Raw genomic sequence first — 19,647 nt, 5'->3', positions numbered from 1 at the left:
TTTGCCAGTAAAAGTGTTCTTCCTTCTCTAAAGGGATACTCGTAATTGGTTTCCATTAGTTTTTGCTTGTGAACAGTAACTTTCTGTACTACCGCAAAGAATAGCCAAAACACAGAGTACTCTGTTGAAGATGCAGATCAACACCATAATCAAATCCCCTAGAAAGAGAGAAAGGTAGCACAAAGGAAGCATAAGAGTGAAAAAAGCAACATTAATTCAAGATTTTTCATGTCCTTTTTCCATTTTCTTTCGAAAACAAAGCAGAAAGGCAAAAGAACAGCCAACACAGAGCCCACACAGCCACTCCACACTGATGCAACCACTCCATTTGCCAATACCTTTCAGTGCAGCTCTGCAGTAACGCATTTCAGCTTCTGCTCTCTTCCAACTCATCTTCCACCTCAACTCAACGATTACAGGTTGATCGTGCAGATGGTGAAGTATATATGCTGTTCCCCACGTCCTCCCAGTCTACCAAAGCTTTGTTATTATCACTTGGCTATTGCCTTCCTCATCAAGCCCATATTCTGCTAACAGGTCTCTGATTAAAGGCGGATAAGATGCTTAATGACCATAGTAATTATCGCCTAGTTTCATGTGCTTTGTGTAACTTTTTTTTTCATCATGTCATAGCAGTAATATATTTGTTGCAATCTTCAGCTCTGCTTTTAAGATGAGTGAGACCAGAAAACACAAGTTCACAAAACTCAATGAACTCTCAGTATGAGTTAATGCAAGCTTTAAAAAGTTCAGCATCAACTATGAAAAAAAGCATAAGGGAAGCATTATTAGAGGCAGTCACACTGCACTCTACATGGAGCAACATATATTCTATGCATATGTATCAAAAATCACTATTCAGCTTAGTCCCTGTGATTTAAAAATATAACTTAATGCTGGGGGCAAAAACAGCTGAAGAAATTATAGTTATGCACACCAAACGACCAAGTATTACTGGTACTCCATTAGCCAAGCTGCAGAATGCATTTGTATTAAAATGGCAAGAAGATATAAAAATCAGAATGAACAATCCTAGGAGCCATGCCTGAATAAATGTGACACAGATTCATAAGACCTCCATGGAAATAAGTTCAGATGCAGTTTCAAAACACTTCATATGCTTCCTGACACAGCAGTATTCTTATAAAGCAAGATCCCTGAAACAACCCAGATCACTGGTTCCATATCGTGGGAAACACAAGACAGTTCACTTTTATCAACACTTACTTTCTTAAAATTTTATTCTTGGTATCAGTACATTTATACACACAGGTCTGGAGAAGGCAACATAAAATAAGTTTTCATAGCAAAGAAATACAAGTCTCTGTCCCAGAATTACTACTACAGACAGACAGTTAAAAGACAAAACCAAGATCTTTTTTTTTTTTTTTTTTTTTTTTAAAAAAAAGAAAAAGCTTCTAAGCTTTTACAAACCACTTCATTGGTGTAACACGTAAGCAGAGTACTTGTGAGAACATGGATAGAGAAGTCCAAGCTGCCATGATCTGCTAACCCACCCCCGACACCCCATCATCCTTGGGGCACCACAAGTCATGCTATAACACAGACAGGAAGCACGAAACGTCATGGCACAGCTCTTCGCAGTCAGAACCCAGAGAGACACTACCAATATCCTCTGGACTTTGTGCTGCTGCGGGAGGCAGGGTGATTTATTAGCACAAGCCACCTGGATGCTGGCTGACAGGTTTGGCGGCCCCCAGGCCGAGCGACCTGTGGCAAGACCTGGGCCGCCCAACAAAGGCCTCTTGTTCTTGGCAGCGCTGGGCCGCAGCTCAACCAGTCAGCCCAGTGCCGTGCTGGTCGGTGCAGGTAATGGCAGGACTGGCCACCACCTCAGCTGACAATTAGTATGTGCTGGTATAGAGTTACAAAGTTCCAGGATGTCACTCACAGTTGGATTTTACTACTGTGCTACAACGCCTTTCAGAAGGGAAATTGGGGCGTTTGTTTGCTTTCAAAACTAGCTTTTGGATTTTGCCCAAATCTAGGAATCTAACCACAGCATTTTTCTTCTGTATAATGCTACAATATTGCAGTACAATTCCACAGATGAGCTAAGTAGCTCTCACATAACAATTGTAGTTGGTAAAGGGCATATATATATCGTGGTTCTTCCTCTTAAAGTTCCTGATATCCACTAAACTTAATTAAGAAGCTGATGAGGAAAGGGGTGAGCATCTGTGGAAAAATTAGCAAAGACAAAAAAGCACCCTATATCCAAAGACACTAGAACTGCAGCATTAAAGTACAATATTCCCTTCAGAAACTTTAATCAGAACAATCTTCTCCACAGATGAGAAAAAAAAGTGATGACAAGTTAAGTAAAGCTTTTCAGTTCTGTACATGCAGGACAAAAACAATTCAAGTCGTACCTCCTTAAAACAAATGCCAACCGAGCATTTTCTTCTCCATCCAATATGCTGCCAGCATCAACATCATCCATCCCATCACTCAGCAAAGGGCTTCTCATCAGCTCAAATCCCCGTGGTGCTGTCCTAGGAGGACTATTTTCTCTTTCAATAATAATGCTCCAACAGACCATTTCCCCTTTTCATCACCTATGCCTAAAGTAAAGTAAAAAGCCACCCTAAAGACAGGCACAAAGGAAACAAAAAGAAGGCCAAAATGCAAAGACATCCCAATACCTTAACTGTCTTTTAATTGAATACAGAGGAAAACGCAGGTTTTAGTTCTTAGATGATCAAATAGTGAAACTCCGATCAGATTTCTTACTTCACTAACACTCAGCATGGCTCCAGTAAAGCTAAAGATCACTCATTAATCAGAGATTAGCTCAAGTCAGCTACTCTGAACAGCCACGTAATCAAGACCATTTTATGGCAGGCCTTTCCGCAATCCTGTAATAGAGGGTTCACAGAGACCACTTCTGTCCAGCTGTAAAATACCACAAACACTGGAATTACTTGGCTTTACTTTCTTTCTGTGGAAGGCAACAGACCTTATGTAGATTGCCATCAAGTGAGGAAACACATGAGAACTTATTTTTCAATGGCATAAAAAGAGCAGATAAAATAGTTGTTAATATCTGCAACCAGTACAAAGTTGCATCTTTTCAAAACATAAATTGTCACAATAAAAGCAACTTCATTTTCCTAGTTTTTAAGGGAACCTTAAGATGGTGTATTCTCCCATGATTCAGTTAACTAATTGAAAGTTTTAAGTAAAATCTTAAGTATTTTTGATGCTTTTTCTTCAGTTTAGCATTTGCTTAGAAATTAAGAGTATTCTGAAAGATCTTGAGCAGAAGCAAGTCAAGACCAACTCAGGCCAGGTAACTTCCAAACATTGCCAGAAAAACTGGAACACAACTGACACTATACAAAAGGAAATTTTATTTGCAAGTTATCTTATCAGTAACTCAGGCCCTGGTTTGACAGGATGATCCTAATGCTAGCTCAGGCAAGCAGCATTATCATTATAAAACCCCAACGAGGAACTCATCTCTTGCTTAAGAGCAGCATATGCTTATATATCTTATTATACCACATTGAACCTTTAATGTGTTGTTGTTTAAGGAAGGACTTCAGAACCAATTCCCAGCCCACACGTTTTTTGGCACACATGCCAACCAGTCACTGAAAGAGATAGAATTTCTCCACCATTCTTCAAAAAGACTAAGTTTGCAGAATGCAGTCAATGTTAATTCCTGCACGTTTAACTAAATACTTCCAAATCATAGCTTTCAGAAACAGATTAACTTCTGCCAGGACACCACCAGACCTTAAAAGAGCAATAATAATTCAGCCTTTGCATTGCAGTTCAAGAACTGGACTACTTAGTTCTAAAAAATGTGATACTTTCCAGAACAGTATTGATTACCAACATTAAAATATTATGCACTCAGTTGTAAGTGACCTAGTGTATACACATCAATGGCAGAGCTATATTTAACAGCAATAAATTTCAAAAACAAGAAAAGCACGATTTCACATAGCATTCAAAAATTCTATAAATGTTACTGTGAACACAGAAGTCACTTTTACTTGCTTTTTCCTACTAATTATAAATGCAAAGAGGAATAAGCAAGATGACAGAAAACGAGAGCGAGATGAAAAGAGAAATAAACCAGATGGCATGGGAATATATTTATATATACTTAAGCTATTCCCAAATTACGAGAAGAGAAAGATCAAAATGTTTCCATTTGCCCTATAATCAGTATTCTTTCAGAAAAGAGTTTTCAGGTATTTTTTATGTAAAGTGGATTCTGAATTCTAATTAAGATATAGCTGTAAGCCAGGATCCTTCGTCATACAATTAATCTTAAATCCGTCCTCTTGCAGAGCAAGCTGCAGATGGAGTTAGACTGATGTAATTACAAAGTCCATCAGCAGTAAGCCACTGGGAGAGGTTGCAGTATTTCCTGTATTTCTTCTTTGGACTGGGAAGTAGGCTGTTTCTGTGGAAATGTACCAAGAAGATTCAGCTACTGTGACAGCATCACAGCACTCAAATATTAGTTTTAGTTTACAATATGTACTTCAAGAAAGCATTTTTTTTAAAATGGCAGTTATATTCATATTTCTGTGGGCTGCACTAGAGCAGGGTATCTTTCAGTACTAGTCTGCTTCCGTCCCTTGGGATGACCTCCTCCCTTCGCTGCCTCCCCAACTACAAAATGACATTTTACCACAACTTGGAACCTGTAAACTTAGATTAACTGCTGAAAATGTAATTGGGAAGATAAATTCTAATAGAAATGCAATGCAATATGGCAAATCATTTATGTCTTTTAAGGCATGATTCTGGTCTGCCATAGAGATTAATATTCACATATTAATTTCCTATGAATGACAGAAACTTGCTCCAAAAGTCTCCAATTTGATATTCATTTGTAGTGGATACATTTGTAAAAATGTGTAATTTTCACCGATTTTGAGGACACAAACACCCTGTTCCACCTAAGAAGTAACTTCTTACATGAAAGTGAATTGACATCTTTATACTCAGAGAACAATTGTAATCTTAAGTCTAAACAAAATACAGCAATTTTAACTATATGTCTATAATTTCCCATTTTCTTACAGCTGCAGCTTTGAGCAGGAATATTTAATAGCGAGGGACATGACATTTAATTTGAAATGTTCCCCATGCAATACCATGAATGCTCTTTCTGCTTAGTGCTTGAAAACAGTATTAGACTGCGTATTTAAAACTTTAAGATGTCTCCATTTTCAAGCAGCATTTAAACACTAGTAGTGCTGGTAAAAAAATTATGGAAGAATTTAGAAAGGTTAGCATCAGTAAGGCTGGATGTTCAGTTTAGACATACGATGGGGTTGGTATGGGTAAAACAGTCTGTAGGAAGTAGTTAACAAGACACCTTGTGCCAAAGCTCAATCTAACAGTCGATTTGTGCTGCACATAGCTGAGGAATGGGCTGAGTGCAGGCCTTCCAAAAGCACCATTGAGCTTTGGCTGCCACGAGACTACACCTCTTCTTCCTGCCATTCACCCAACAGCTAAAGGGACATGAAAAGTTGGCAAAGAAAGTTTCTCTCTAAAAAGCTATTTTTAGAAGCACTATTTGAAGCTGAAAGCATTTTTTCTATTACCATGAAGTGAGCATTCTTAACTTAAACACTACCAGGTCGATCCTTAATCAAACTGTTATTGAGCACAGAGCTGTCTAGAAGACGATGCAGAGTAACAGCTTTTTCCCTCTGATGCTGTTTCTCACCAAAAATGCAGACACACGCTATATCTGATGGAAACAATGAAACAAAGACTCAATGTTATTTTATTGAAACCCTATAAATTGATCTGGGGAAAGGTATAGACAATTTATATATTGCATTATTTTCATTATTCTAATTGACCTGTGCTTAATGAAAACTAGCCTTAGGTAACTGCTTTTTAACAAGACTTGTTCAAATTTCTCCAGGATGATATAAAATACAGAATTAAAAAAAAAAAAAAAAAAGACTACACACAAAGCACTTCCTTGAAGTGAGTTTAAAAGAATAGAAAAAAGATACTAAGTTCGGTAAGAGCTGTAATACTAATAAATGTTTTGACAAGCCAAAATTTTATATTCAGAAGGCTGTAGATATGCACCTATTTACCAAAAAAGAAACTGTTGGAGCAGAAAGACTAATTGCCCTAAATCACTTCTGTCACACGTAACAGAACAACATGGAGAACAAGTTTATTTCTTCAAAACCTTTCAAAAAATCAGTCCCAGAGAAGTCTTGCCACTGGCTTATCTTTGCAAGAGCCAAAGACACAAATGTTTTGTTACAGCTTCCCAACACGCCACACGTTCAGTACCTTCACAAATGCTCAGAATGGTGTTGTTATCCAGGGTAACTTCAGAACATGTTTGTGTTTTATGTTTTTTTAACATAAAGAGACACATGTGTTTCTTGTAATTTCTTCAAATCAGAATTTACATAATTTTGAGAAAACTAACATTTTTGAATCTCCCCTAAAGCTAACAAACATTGGTCATTAACAAAAGGACATGTTTTAAGGGAATACATAATGATTGGCTTATTAATGCTTTCTTATATATGCTTATTTTGTATAAAGCCCAAGTGGGACTGAAAAAAATTGTTCCTGCATTCTTTAACTTACAGTGCCACATGGTATCTTACCGACACTATAAACAGTACCTAAGATCATGCTGCCGGGGAAGAGAAGGGGAGAACAACACAAGTACATTTATATTTAAGTTATCTAATATTAAAAATAAGTAACTTCAAAATACTCCATTTGATCACCTTTTAGGATGTTCATGTTTTTGTGCATGTGGTAGAGCAGGTCTCTTAATGCCACCACCACAAAAGGATGCCCAGTACTAGATCACAAAGGTTGCAAATAATCTCTTTAATACTAAGGATACTACATTAGATACAAATATTATTCAACATCTGATATTAGTCACCATTAAATCAAGGGCCACAATCTCCCAGTTTCACCTACAGAGTCAGAAATTCTAAAAACCCTATGATCCAAAGTCAATTTGCCTCACTAACAGGGAACAATTTCCAAAAATTGCTCTAACCATGGCAAATTTCTTCTCACAAACTGTAATTTCACCACAATGTGGAATGCATATTTTATCCACTCTCTCCTTCCAGCTTTTTTTTTGTTGTTGTTAACTAGCCATCTATAATCAAAATAACACAGTTGAACACGACACAATTCTACCAGATGCACAACTGAAAAGAATGCAAGCATTTCTGAAATACATCATCATAAACTGGGAAACTGATGCCATCATCTCTGGTTCTGAACAAACAAACACACCAGCAAAAGAAACAATGAAAACAAACATGCATATGTTCTTGTATAAGTGAATACACACAGCACACATAATGAAATCATTCTGTTTCCCTCGTATTTGGACAATACAAAATGTCCTCAGTTTTAATTCGTTTTTGAGGTCCTGTCCTATAACGTACTGATATCAAAGAGTTACCTAATCTTGAATTCATTCCTACTTGTCTTTGCTTCAATACTCACCCACTCCTGCTAAGGTATGAGTAATCTTAAAACGAATAACAGAAGGTTCAACAGCTTGTATTGGTGATTTTTTTTTTTTTAATTTGTCCATTAAATAATAATAATGTAAACATTTCCAAGGTCCTGTGAGGTAGTGTTGCATTTTTTTTTGTTTCTTTTTTGAAAGCACTCAGAACAAAACCAATACCAGCTGCTTATTGCTGCAGTCTTTAGTAGTCAACTAAGTATGCAAAGAAAAAAAAACATTTTTCCCCCTTAGAACATCAATTTTCACGCAGTTTCGAGCACTACCTCACAACTGACCTTTCTGCTACAGTCAGAAAGCTGTCTGAAGAGCTCATAAGCTGTATCATCAATAAATCTTAAATCCTTAAGTTTTACCAGACTTCCCCTATGCCTGACTGCACAAAAAGCATTTTCATCTGTATTATGTGGAAATGCAACCAAAAAAATAAAGCTTGTGTTATACACAAATTACAATGCAGTCGCTGTACTTAATATTTCTAATACTAGAAATGGATGCCTTTCTGAACAGATCAGAGGTGTGAGAAAATCAGTTACAAATAATTGCAAGTCCTTTTCAGGAATGATCTGCATATATCAAAGGCTGACAACAGATGTCTAACAATAAAAGGATGCAAAAAACAAACTACAAGTATTACTATACAACATTGTAGCATATGATATCGTATCAACTGTTGCTTTTAATTCACTTGCCTCATTCGTTTGAATTTATAGCATTGTTCAACATCAGAACTACTTGTCTTACTGCTCACATGCTATAGGTAAGTTTCCAAAAGTATAAATAGCCCAACAGGAGCAAGAAACTTCCAGTGCAAACTCATACTCAGTAACTCACCAGTACACTGAAATGTGCAGAAAAAAATACATGGAAAAAAAAAGCTAAGAGAATGGAAAAAAAAGTTATTAATGAAAGATTTCTAATATAAAAAAGGGATCAAATATTTAATGCAAGTCAAGACTTGGAAAATATATTTACTTAATGCTGCAATTGTTTAGTAAAATCAGGCTTTGCTAGAATTTTTCAATGAGCAATACATATCCCAGGAACACATCTTCCACACACATTTTCCCAATGTTAGACAATTTTTTAAATGTTTAAAATACTTGGATAGCAATGAAAATATAGTTGCACTCAAACAAGCACAATAAAAATAAAGAAAACAGCAAAATGCAGAAATTTATTAGGATTCCGTTCTTTCAACCTGAATGTTTCATGTGACTAATTGAGACCTTTATCATTTTTTTTCTCTTAATGAAAATATGCTGTTTTATATTGACTGGCCTATATAAGACACTACAATAGCTATAATTCCTGGTTGCCTTTAAGAAAAAAAAAGTACTCTGATAATTTCCTCCCTTATTAGCATGAAGGAAAACAGTCTGTCTACTGCTAAAAGATACCAAATGTTTCTTCCTTTCATTTCATCTGTATCTATTTACCCCACTGCTAAAAAAAAAAAAAAAAAAAAAAGTTTTAATAATTACTGTGGTTTCTTGTCTTATACAATAACAGTAATGTATACAACCATACTTCAACAAAACCTGAAATTTTGAGGATTTTTTCTTTGTTGCTCTCTTAAATGCAATGTAAGAATAAGCTGAAATGTTCTAATAAGAGAGAACAGGTCTTCAAATTCTCACTTACTTTCAATACAAAGTTTTTTCCCCAAGAAGTTTTTTTTATTTATATGACCAGAATGTATTCATGTCTGGACACTCATGATGACTTTCAAGATTAAGTTAAATTCATACCCAGAGGTTTTCACTGTGGTGATGCATACAGCCTCAAAGAAAACCTTTAGATAGTCTGATTTCACCACACTCACTTGCACACTACTTGAAAGCCAGATAATCATGTTTTAAATGCGAAGTAGACCTTCCAGAAAATCCCTGCAAGCATTCACAAGATTGTGTAGGAAGTATTAAAAGAGAACTTCAAAAACACATAACAAGAAGCTTTCCTGAGAAAAGTCACTAAAACCATATCCATCTCCTGCTGACTTCTAGTTGAAAAGCTAATGACAACCAACCATTCTTTCTTCAAGAGGATCATGAGGAAGACCTAAAATTGTGTTAAGTGCTTGAAAAGAGCGAGATCACATGGCTCAATCAAGAGCATTCAATCTATTTCCTCCTAAACTTATTTTTCCATGTAAGCATGCAACAGGAGAACACTATCCACAAAAAACAGTAAAGGACATAAATATAATTTTATGCTTGTTAAAATAACTTGAACATCTACATAGCAATTTGGCAGCTACCTTTAGTAATTTTGATATGAATATCTACTGCATCAGCTTTGTTTTTCCCAGTCCAAAAGTTCTTATGCTTTTAAAGAAAATCATACATATCCGTACCTGCTGGCCTGCCTGTCTCAGAGAAAGAATGCACTCAAAAAGCAAGGATTTTGGTGCACTTGCATCAACAGGATGCAGCTCATCTGCACAGAGAACTTGGAAATTTTCAGCTAAATTATATATCAATCTTCAAGACAAAATTTCCTGTACAAGCTCCTTTTAAGTATCACTGAAGGGAGAAATAAAAAACAGCTCTCAGCCATATTTACTGATGCCCAATGTATAAATGGCAACTTACTGAAGATGAAGATATGGGTTAATTCAAAGAGCTTCATATACAAGGTCTTGATCCTGCCAGCATATGCACGTGTCCAAAATGATGCATATAAATGGGAATTACTTCACATGGTCAAAAGCAAATACACAAATAACACACATATTCATGAATCAGCAACTATGGCCAGGTACAACAAAAAGCTATGATGAAAGGAGAAGGGACACGTGAGAGTTGTCACAGTGCATGGAAACAGTCATGAGAAAAGTTTCTTAATTTATCATTGGAATTTTTTCCTGTACATCTCTGAACACACAGTTGTCATTTACATAAAATGTTTGTCAAAAAACAACCCCTTTGTCTGCCAATTTTTCCTCAACCCACCAACTTCCCAGCTGAAACATTCACTGTCTTTACATGGCCCAGTTGTATGCCTGGAAAGCTTCTGAACCAGGTCATAATGTGCCATTTTGAACTCAACTCCTTTATCAGCCAACAATACAAAAAAAAAAAAAGTTTACCAAAATACAAATAGCAGCAATCCAGAGCAAGCTAATTAATGCTGTGAACAAGCGAAATGCTGAGCAATTCAGCCCAGGAATTGGGAAACTGGAGATTGCAGAAGCTGAAGGAGAAGGCACTAGCCTGCTCTTAACTTCCTCTTACACGAGTTTGGGTAAAAAGGGCCCTCCAGTTGAATTATGTTATTCTGTATGGCCCAACAGCCACACATTATGAAGAAAAATATCTTTAATTGTTCAGCCCAAGTAGGCAAGTGATTATTAGCTTCTTCAAGATCCAGTGGTCCTCCGTATCTGCTCTGTCCCCAGGTTCTTAACCCTGCAAACAGCATCCTATAGAGATCAGATCCCTCTCGCACAACAGCTCACCAAAGGCGTTCCCAAACGTGATCTTACTTATTAGTTGAAACAACAACAGATGCTGGTATAACACCTATCACCATCAAAACAACTGTTGCTGCAACACAGCCTATGGTGAGTTCATCAACACACCAATGACGCAGCAAACACTGTACAGCTGGCATTTTTAACTCAGTTCTGAGCAATAGTGCTGTGGGTTTCCTGCAATATTTTACTAACTCTGCCTTGCATTGACAAGAACTAATATCCCAGAGTGACACCCAGAACCCTAAACGTGGCCCTCTTGGGAGAAGAGAACTCCAATGTTCAAGATGCAGTTAAAGTGCTCATCTCCTCAAGGGACAGCCCGTTCTTGGAGGCTTACATTAGAAAAATATTGGTTACCCTCAAGTCAAAGCTCAGTCAGTGCAACATTTCCACCTCCTACATCAGGATGATTCAGTTCTAAATTAACACCACTTACTAAATAACAGCTAATGATTTGTATCTTGAGGGTGATAAATAATGTATCGGCAGCAACTGAACAATATAATTTAGAAAATCACAGAAGCATAGATTATGTTAATAGAGCCCCAACTTCATTATTATAAATCTTTTCCTACAAAATTATATGCACCAACATGTTTTGCTACCTAGACCATTTTTAGTTTTATTACATGTTCAACATGTGTCAAACAAGACTGTTTATATATAAAAACCAGGAACACCCGGAAACATGCTGGGCAATGAACAGCTCTGAATGATAAAGTAAGATCCTGAGATCTTACAGGATAAGAGGTCTTCAAAAAAACCGCAAAATTGAAGGAATTTACCAAGACTTGCTCATATATGTTTATTGGTACAGATTTTGATTAAGAAATTGTTGTGCTATAAAAAAAATAATGGAAATAGCATGTAGGAAAGATGGGAAAAACATGAAAAGTTAACAGAACCAAGGGAAGCTAAGAAGCAAATAGAAACAAAAGGGGAGGAGTGGGGTCAGAAAGTGGTAAAAGCAAACAAAGGAAAAAAAAAAAAGGTAGCTCAAATTGCAGGCTGAACTGGAAAGCCCAAAGTCACTAGCCGTGTGGTGGCTGTGGTCTCCACTACCTAGGGGAGAGGCCTAAAAAGCTCACAACACCATTACAGCTGCAATAAAACAATAACATTAAGAACGATCGTTCAATTAGTCTACAGATCTGAAACAAGCTTAGATAGGCAATCTCTAGCTTGAACAAGCAAGTCGCCAGTTACAGAAAGCTGTTGGTTTGTTACTGACCAAGTCTGAAAGTGAACTGCTGCTATTTCAGAACACCCATGAAAGTGACAAGTTAAAGGAATCCTTCAGAATCATATCATACTCTGCTGTTTTGTCATTTCTAAGACATCAAGGCCTGTATGTCTCCAAAGCAGCTCAGTAGCTGTATGCTCTGATACCACAAAAATTACTAGTGATTTTACACTGCCAAAAACAGTGGCCCAAAGAGTTTACTCTGGCTATCTTTCTCCCTCCCATCTGAGCACAACAAAAATGAAATTGAGAACCACCACCCTTGGAACTTCTGAACCACTAAAACAATAGTTTCTTTCTTTGGGATGGAGAGACCACTTCCATCCACTTACTATTACCTATGTAGTTGTGAATACCCCTCTAACACCTGCCGGGAGCTTCCTGCATTTTTTTCCCTGACACTTCCAAGAGACACCGTGTATTTGAGGTCATCAGAAGACACAGGTACTATAAAACTAGCACTGGGTATTTTAGCAACTTTAATTACTGCTCATCACTGCCAGAGACCTGTATTTCTCCTAATGTAAGTGACTTCTGAATGTTGCCTGCTTTTTGATCTGCACCATTTTTAAGAAGTCCTCTAAGAAGGCTTGAGAGGCTACTCTGAGAACTAATAACAGGTCTGAAAGAACCCAGACATACTGCTCTACTTCTCCCGCTCTTCAATTTTCAGCAGTGGAAGAGAGCATAAATTGAACGTAATTGCAAAATTGCCAGTTCAGTCCTTGAATCAGTAAATTATGCTTTTACAATTTCTCTTCATTCTCCCTCTTCCCCAGGGAGCGTACGCTTCCAGAGTTACTTCTTATCTTCCCCCCCTCTCCTCCCAAGCCTCCCTGCCTTCCCAATTATTCCTGCAGGACACCACAGCCTGTCTCCATGTTTCACAGCTTATCCGCTCAGGGTCTCGGCTCCTCGCTCCAGCTCCCTGGCTCTTCTCCCATCATGGGGCACTGTTCTGGGGATGGGGAGACCCAAGAATCAGCCTTGAGCTGTTGTGCTCCAGCCTCCTGGGGACCCCCTGAAGTACTGCATTTCTTCTCTGCTCCTTGGCCCTGAGCTGCCAGCAAACAGAGGGGATCACAGCTTTCCACCTCCACACTTCATACATACAGACAGGCACTGTGTCCTCTTAAATGAGCACTACAGCAATATTTACAAGTAAACTCTGACCTAATATCAGACCTGTCTGAAACACTGCACTTTCTTCTTTTTAAATAAAGCTGAGGGAGGAAATTGATATAATCCTTCTAAAAAATAATAAATAAATAAAAGTTTCAGTTCTAACTTCTTTCTACTCCTATAAAAGCCCACATTTACTTTCTGGACTGGAAATTAACTTCATCCTTGACCAAACAGAGTTAGAAAAAATAAGCCTCATAAAATAATAGAAGGAAACTATTCAAAGTTAATTTTCAACCATCTTCCTTCTTTCCTTCATACCCCTTTCAAGAACTTGTTTAAAAATGCAATCAATCCAGAGTTTTAAATTTTGAAATTTTAAAACTAAAATTCTAACCTTGAATTGTATAAATAAAACATCTCTGAAGACTTGCATGCTCTGCTTTTAAATTCACAAGAGTGCTGAATGCTTACAGGTAAAGAAAGTCATTATGTTCTTACTAATCTTACAGACACACACACTTACTGCAGCAAGATGGTTACAGAAATGAAGAAAATCAACTGCTAATGTAAAGGAGATTGTGAACCTATGAGTTTAATAGTTTTGAAACAAGCAGCAAAGCTTTTAAAGTTGAACAATTCACTCAGCTTGAGGATACAGAGCCGGGAGCACCTTTGCAGCCACTCTACAAGTTTGTATCACCAACAAATTTCAAGCGAGGCAACCCAAACAGTCTCTCCTACTTTATTATTATTATTATTACTAAAAATCACAAAAATAAATAAATATCTAAGTACAAAGCCCCAAAATTATTTTATGCAGCATAAATAGATGCGTTTTGGCCATTTTATTAAATTAATGAAAAAAACTTCAATAGTATTTGTCACAAATACGTATCCTCTGCTGTATTCTTGGACAAGTTTTATGTCAAAGAAATGTGTATTACATTAACGTGAAAGATCATTGCTTTAATAGGTATCTGAAACACAAGCAACTTTTGGCAAGTGATTTAAGTCCACATTAGAACGATATATTTGACTATCGGAACACAGTATTTCTCACATGAACAATTGAGTTAACTGGCCCAAGCAAGTATCAAATAATAGTCCCATGGCTTACCAAAATAAAGAAGTAAAAGCAACTAGCACACTAAAAAGAAAGAGTAAGTCCCTGTTCAAAAAGCACTGGGAGATCTTAAATCAGCAAAGCATTCACTTTGAAATAGACAGAGCCCATTTCTTACAACAACACTTGCACAGAAGTGTAACAGAATAACCAAACGTATTATTCAAGGAAGAACTGAATGCCAGCTCTAAACATGACTAAGAAAAACACAGCTAATAGTACCCTGTTTATTTTTTGCTTTGACAAAAAGTAGTTGCCCTTTTGATTTTGCACACTCTTGACTGACACTGTTAAAACACAGTATTCTCAAAGTAGTAATAAGCTTAAAAATATAAATTTTATTGTAAAAACTGTCATCAAACCACTACAAAATTTTATATTTAACACAAGCAAGTAGAAACTACTGTAAAGGACAAAGATATTTAAACAGGGACTAGACTGTGGAAAATTCTACAAGGAAAGAAAGCTCCTTGTAACCTAAGTACAGTTATCCACACTTGAGGTCTTTCAGCAGATACTAGTACCCCAATTCTTTCCCTTTAGCCATCAGAACAGCTGCTGACTTCCTTTCCTGTTGTGTAGATAAATACTTATAAAAGTGTCAGCTATACGTTGTCCAGCCAGCCACAAGAGCTGTTGATATAAACAACAGCCTAGATTTCCATCACAGTTCACATGTTACATTTCAAATCTGAAAGGAGATTATATTTAAAATGAGACAGAAGAAAACATGGGGTTTGCAATGGAAAAAAAAAAAAAGGGAAAATGCAAGCCTAACGGCACACCACATACATGGAAACGTAAGGAGAACAGCTCTCTCACTTGTGTCATGAGCAGACTACGTGTGAATTCTACATCTCTGAACCAAACCACGTTGCTGACTACCTTCCCGTTGCTTTCATAGCAGCATCAGATGGAAGAAGGAAATTAACAAATACTGCTACGTTATCAGTTACAAATCATTTTCACCTACAACAAGCATTCAGGAGGTGTCCTTTACACAAGTATGCCACCAAAAACTGTCATTTTCCATATACTAATGGTACTTCTAAAAATTAATTCAGCCAGACAAGTTAGGTTAAAGGGGTATTTATGATGGAGGTGTTTGGTTTTTTTTCCCCTTCACACAATATATGCTGAGGACTGTTTCTCTCGAGTATTTTAAAACCAGAATCGAGCAGCGTTTCTTACTACTATGTTTACAGTTTGCTACTACACCCAAAGAACAAAAAGCAGCTTGACTCATCCACCTTCAGCATCCACACTGAAAAGAAGTAAAAATCCTAAGTGGCACGACAAGAGAAGATGGGCGGTCAGACTTCCTACAGGGAAATACTAGAATAAAACCTAGTTACATCTGAATACAGGTTCAAACAAGAACCTTTCTACTGCACTTACCCTCAAACATTAACCCTTCACATAACATATTCAGGATGAACTCGCACAGCGGCTGTGATTTTTCAGAGGCATTCTGTGAGCACATAGGTGGTCTCATGACTACTTACCATGAGACCTCCTCAGATGAGTAATGTGGGAATACACAGGACAGTCTATGAAGGCTTGGGTCCCTTACCTTCATACATGCGTGACAGGTTATCCTTAAGCTCACTGGTAGCAATCTTCTGCATTCTCATTTGTAGACATGTTTATTGCAAGGCAAAGAAAAACAGAGCCCTCGAGTTAGCTCTTCTTTTGCTTTCATTTATCGGTAGTAATGAAAACCACCCTGTCAGGGGACCATCCTTCCCCATGCACATATTAATAGGATTCAGATGATCCTCAGGACCACATTCGGTCAAGAAGGATATGGTTAGTTTTGCTAATTAAACTACATTTTCCTTGTGAGCTCAGCATTGGGGCATTCTGCAATTCTTTCATATTAAAAATAAGAAGTACTACTAACTACATCATCTACTGCATTTTTTCCTGGCATTCACATTTTACACGTCTGTTTATAAGGCTGGGGAATGCTGGTAGCCCAGTACTATTAATATGTGTTCTCAGCAAGACAAGCCCCAGCATTAATCTAATCATACAGAAACATCATGGGTCCCATTTCTGAAAGGCAGCAGTGCCCTCATCACCCATTGATGTCAGACCACATAATGCCAGAAGTGTTGAGGTCCATTGTTTAGTCTGTTTTCCCTCTCCTGTGAGGTCCCGCCATATATTCATTAGACAAGGCCATACACTATAACACATAGATATGAAACAAAACAGAAGACCCTGATGCGTTTTTCTATTTGGCAAACTATTAGCATCAACAGCATAACTCAAATAGGGGCAGATCACACGGTGCAAATGTGTGTACAAGCACCATTTCCCAGACAGAAGCAGCTCTGAAGATTTGTAATTTCTTGATCAAGTCCTATAGCCCTTAAGGGTCAGGAAGCCCTCCCAGAGCAGCTCCTTATGTAAACAGGTAGTCATCCTGCAATTCCCAAGTGTGGTAACAACAGCAAAAAAACAAAACAAAACAAAACAAAAAAAACACTCTTTTTAATCTCTTGGCTTGTACGCACACTACAGGAGGATGCCTGCACATCACTTGGACAAACGCATATTCCTTTATCTACGGATTTAAACACAGATTTATTATGTAGTTCTATTTCAGTATTTCTCATCTAGAAACACCACTGGACTTAAGGATTACCACCTTTTTTTTGTTGTTTTGTTTCTCTTCTGAAGCCTGATACAGTCCCAATAAAAGCAGACTGTGGCGTGCAAAGTGGAGTAAAGGGAAGACCCCTGGGCCAAAGCCCAGCTTCCGAGGGAGGCTCCCGCTGAACTCCTCGCACCTGGACGTGCAGTTACACCCATCTCTTCTCCTCTCTAAGCCCATCCACGAGCCACAACACCACAGCCCGCAACAACCGCGGGACCCCCCACAGCAGAGCGCCCCAAATACGGGCTCGCAGCCTGAGCGCCCCACGCCCTGCCCGGAGCAGCTGGCGGAGCAGGACCCCCGGGCTCGTCCCCACCTCCAGCCCCGAAGGGCCCGCTCTGCCCGGCGGGGCTGGGCGGGGGCAGCCGCTTGCCCTCCTTCCTCCTCCTCCTCCTCCTCCTCGTCCCGGCGCCATGCCCGCGCCCCCCGCCCCGCTCACCCGCCGTCTCCTCCGTCGCCGCCGGCGCCCCGGGCACGCCGTTGAGGTAGAGGATGGAGAGCAGGTGGGGCTGCGTCTTCTCCAGGGCCACCCGCAGGTCCTGGAAGTGGTCCCGCTCCTTGGCCAGCAGCAGGGCGATAAGCAGCTCGGCCTTGCCACCGCCCGCCGCCTCCAGGTCGTGCAGGTCGCGGGGGCCGAGGGCGCCGGCGGCCTCCAGCAGCTCCACCACCTTGTCCACCTCGGTCATGGCCTGCGCCAAGCTCTGGCGGCACTGGGCGAGCAGCTCCTTGTGCTTCGGCTCCATGGCGGCCGACGGCCAAACTTCGCCCCCCGGCCCCGGGGAGGCGCCGCCGCCGAACTTCGTCCCGGGGAAGCGGCGCCGGGCCGGGGCCGGGCCGGGCCGAGGGCGGCTCTGCCGCTGCCTCCCTGCGGCGCACGGGGGGCGGCCGCTCCTCGTCCTCCTGCAGCCGGCGCCCCCCCGGGCGGCGAGACAACTTCTGCTTCTTCTTCCCCTGCTCCTGCCACTGCCCGCCGGGAAAGGGGCAGCGGGAGCCGCGGGAGGGGGTCGCTGCTGCTGCTGCTACCGCCGCCTCCCGGGCAGCCGGCACCCCCGCCTGCTGCGGGGCGGCGCAGCCAACTTCTCAGCCCCGCTCGCTGCAGGCCACACGGCCCCAGGGCCGCGGGGCGAGGAGGAGGAGGAGGAGTGGTGGCGGCGGAGGAGGGGGGAGACGGCCTCAGCTCCAAGCGCCTCCTTTCATTCGCGGCCGCCCGCAGCCATGTTGGTTGCACAAGGCTGCCGCCTGTGCCCAGACGGGGCTGCGGCAGCGCATGGCGCCGCCCGCCCGCTCCTCGCCGCCCGCCGCCACCAGGGAAGCGCCGCGACCGCCCTGGCTCCGGCCGCGCACCGCCCGCCGCTCAGGGGGTCTCCGCCGGCCGCCGAGGGGTGGTGGAGGGGGGCGCGGAGGCGGGGCGCGGGCGGGGCAGGGCCCGAGCCGCCGCTCCGGGAGGGCTCCGGCAGGAGGCGAGCGGCCGCGGGCAGCGCTTTGCGTCCGGAGGGGGCAGCACAGGGCACCCGCAGGCCCGGGGGGGGCCGCCCCGCACCGGGCCCGAGGCCGTGAGGGCGGCGGCGGCGAGACAAAGGCCCCGCTGCGGGCCGGGGGGTGCCGGCGGCCCCGCCCCGGCGGCCCGGTCCGTGCGGGGCGCGCACCGCCATCTGGTGGGGCCGCCGCCGCGCTGCAGCCCTGAGGGCTCCCGGTGCCGAGCCTTGGTGCTGAGGGGGGAGGAGGCCTGATATCCCAGCACAACGTACCCCAAAAGCGCCTGGTGTGGCCAAAAAGCACGAAATTGTGCCGCCCTGGTTGGAGCTTGGTCCGTGAGGAAGTACAAAAATGAGAGTTTTCAACCAATAGATGTAAATATTATATGTATAGATGTAAATGTTAAAATGTGTGCATGTAGGTAAGTACAAATGGCTCATCTCCCCCAAATGTGATTTCATCTGTTTCATAAATCACTGGAGACCAGGTAATTTTCCAACAGCCCCTTCTCAGCAGCTGCGGGATGCAACAGTTTGGCAACGAATGAGTAACAGTGTGTCTGAAGGTAAGCAGCCTGCAACAAATCAATAGCACTTTAATTTCCAAACAATGAGGGAACAGACTGCAGAATGACCACAACCACTTCTAATCTGAAACTGACATTTTATCTAAAAGACCCTCTTGCCTTGTAGGTATGTTTCCGATGCCCTGCAAAGATAACGGTGGCACTAATGACATGGCAGTGTGTTACCAGTAATTGCGTTATCCCCACTGACTGCATCCAGGAGCAACTGAACTGGTCTGAAAGTCCGACTCCTGGCCAAAACCCTGTGTGTTACAGAGCTGGAGTCAGTGAGGTACAATGCAAAGCAATTGTTTGTTAAATTTTCTAATAACGCGCTGATTCAGAGCATTCAGGTGCTGCACCGTGTTTCAAGTTATATTATGTAGTTCAATGGATGAAGATGGTGTCTCTCAGATGTGAAAACAGCCTTGGGTTATG

At 40.9% G+C, this 19,647-nt stretch overlaps 1 protein-coding gene across 3 annotated transcripts in view; it reads right to left on the bottom strand.

Annotated features, from left to right (window-relative positions):
- DLG5 (discs large MAGUK scaffold protein 5) overlaps positions 1 to 18,472 on the bottom strand; it is a 106,173-nt gene extending 87,701 nt beyond the window's left edge. For all 3 annotated transcript variants that reach the window (XM_035329636.1, XM_035329638.1, XM_035329637.1), the window contains exon 1: positions 17,608 to 18,472. In XM_035329636.1, coding sequence (XP_035185527.1) covers positions 17,608 to 17,911 — 304 coding nt within the window. In that variant the 5' untranslated portion in view covers positions 17,912 to 18,472. The remainder of the gene's footprint in view (positions 1 to 17,607) is intronic.
- Between the last annotated feature and the right edge of the window lie 1,175 nt (positions 18,473 to 19,647).

Source organism: Oxyura jamaicensis, chromosome 6 (genome assembly GCF_011077185.1).
Source record: "Oxyura jamaicensis isolate SHBP4307 breed ruddy duck chromosome 6, BPBGC_Ojam_1.0, whole genome shotgun sequence".
Lineage (NCBI taxonomy): Eukaryota > Metazoa > Chordata > Aves > Anseriformes > Anatidae > Oxyura > Oxyura jamaicensis.
The sequence above is the reverse complement of the archived record's forward strand: the minus strand, read 5'-3'. Positions and strand labels throughout refer to the sequence as shown.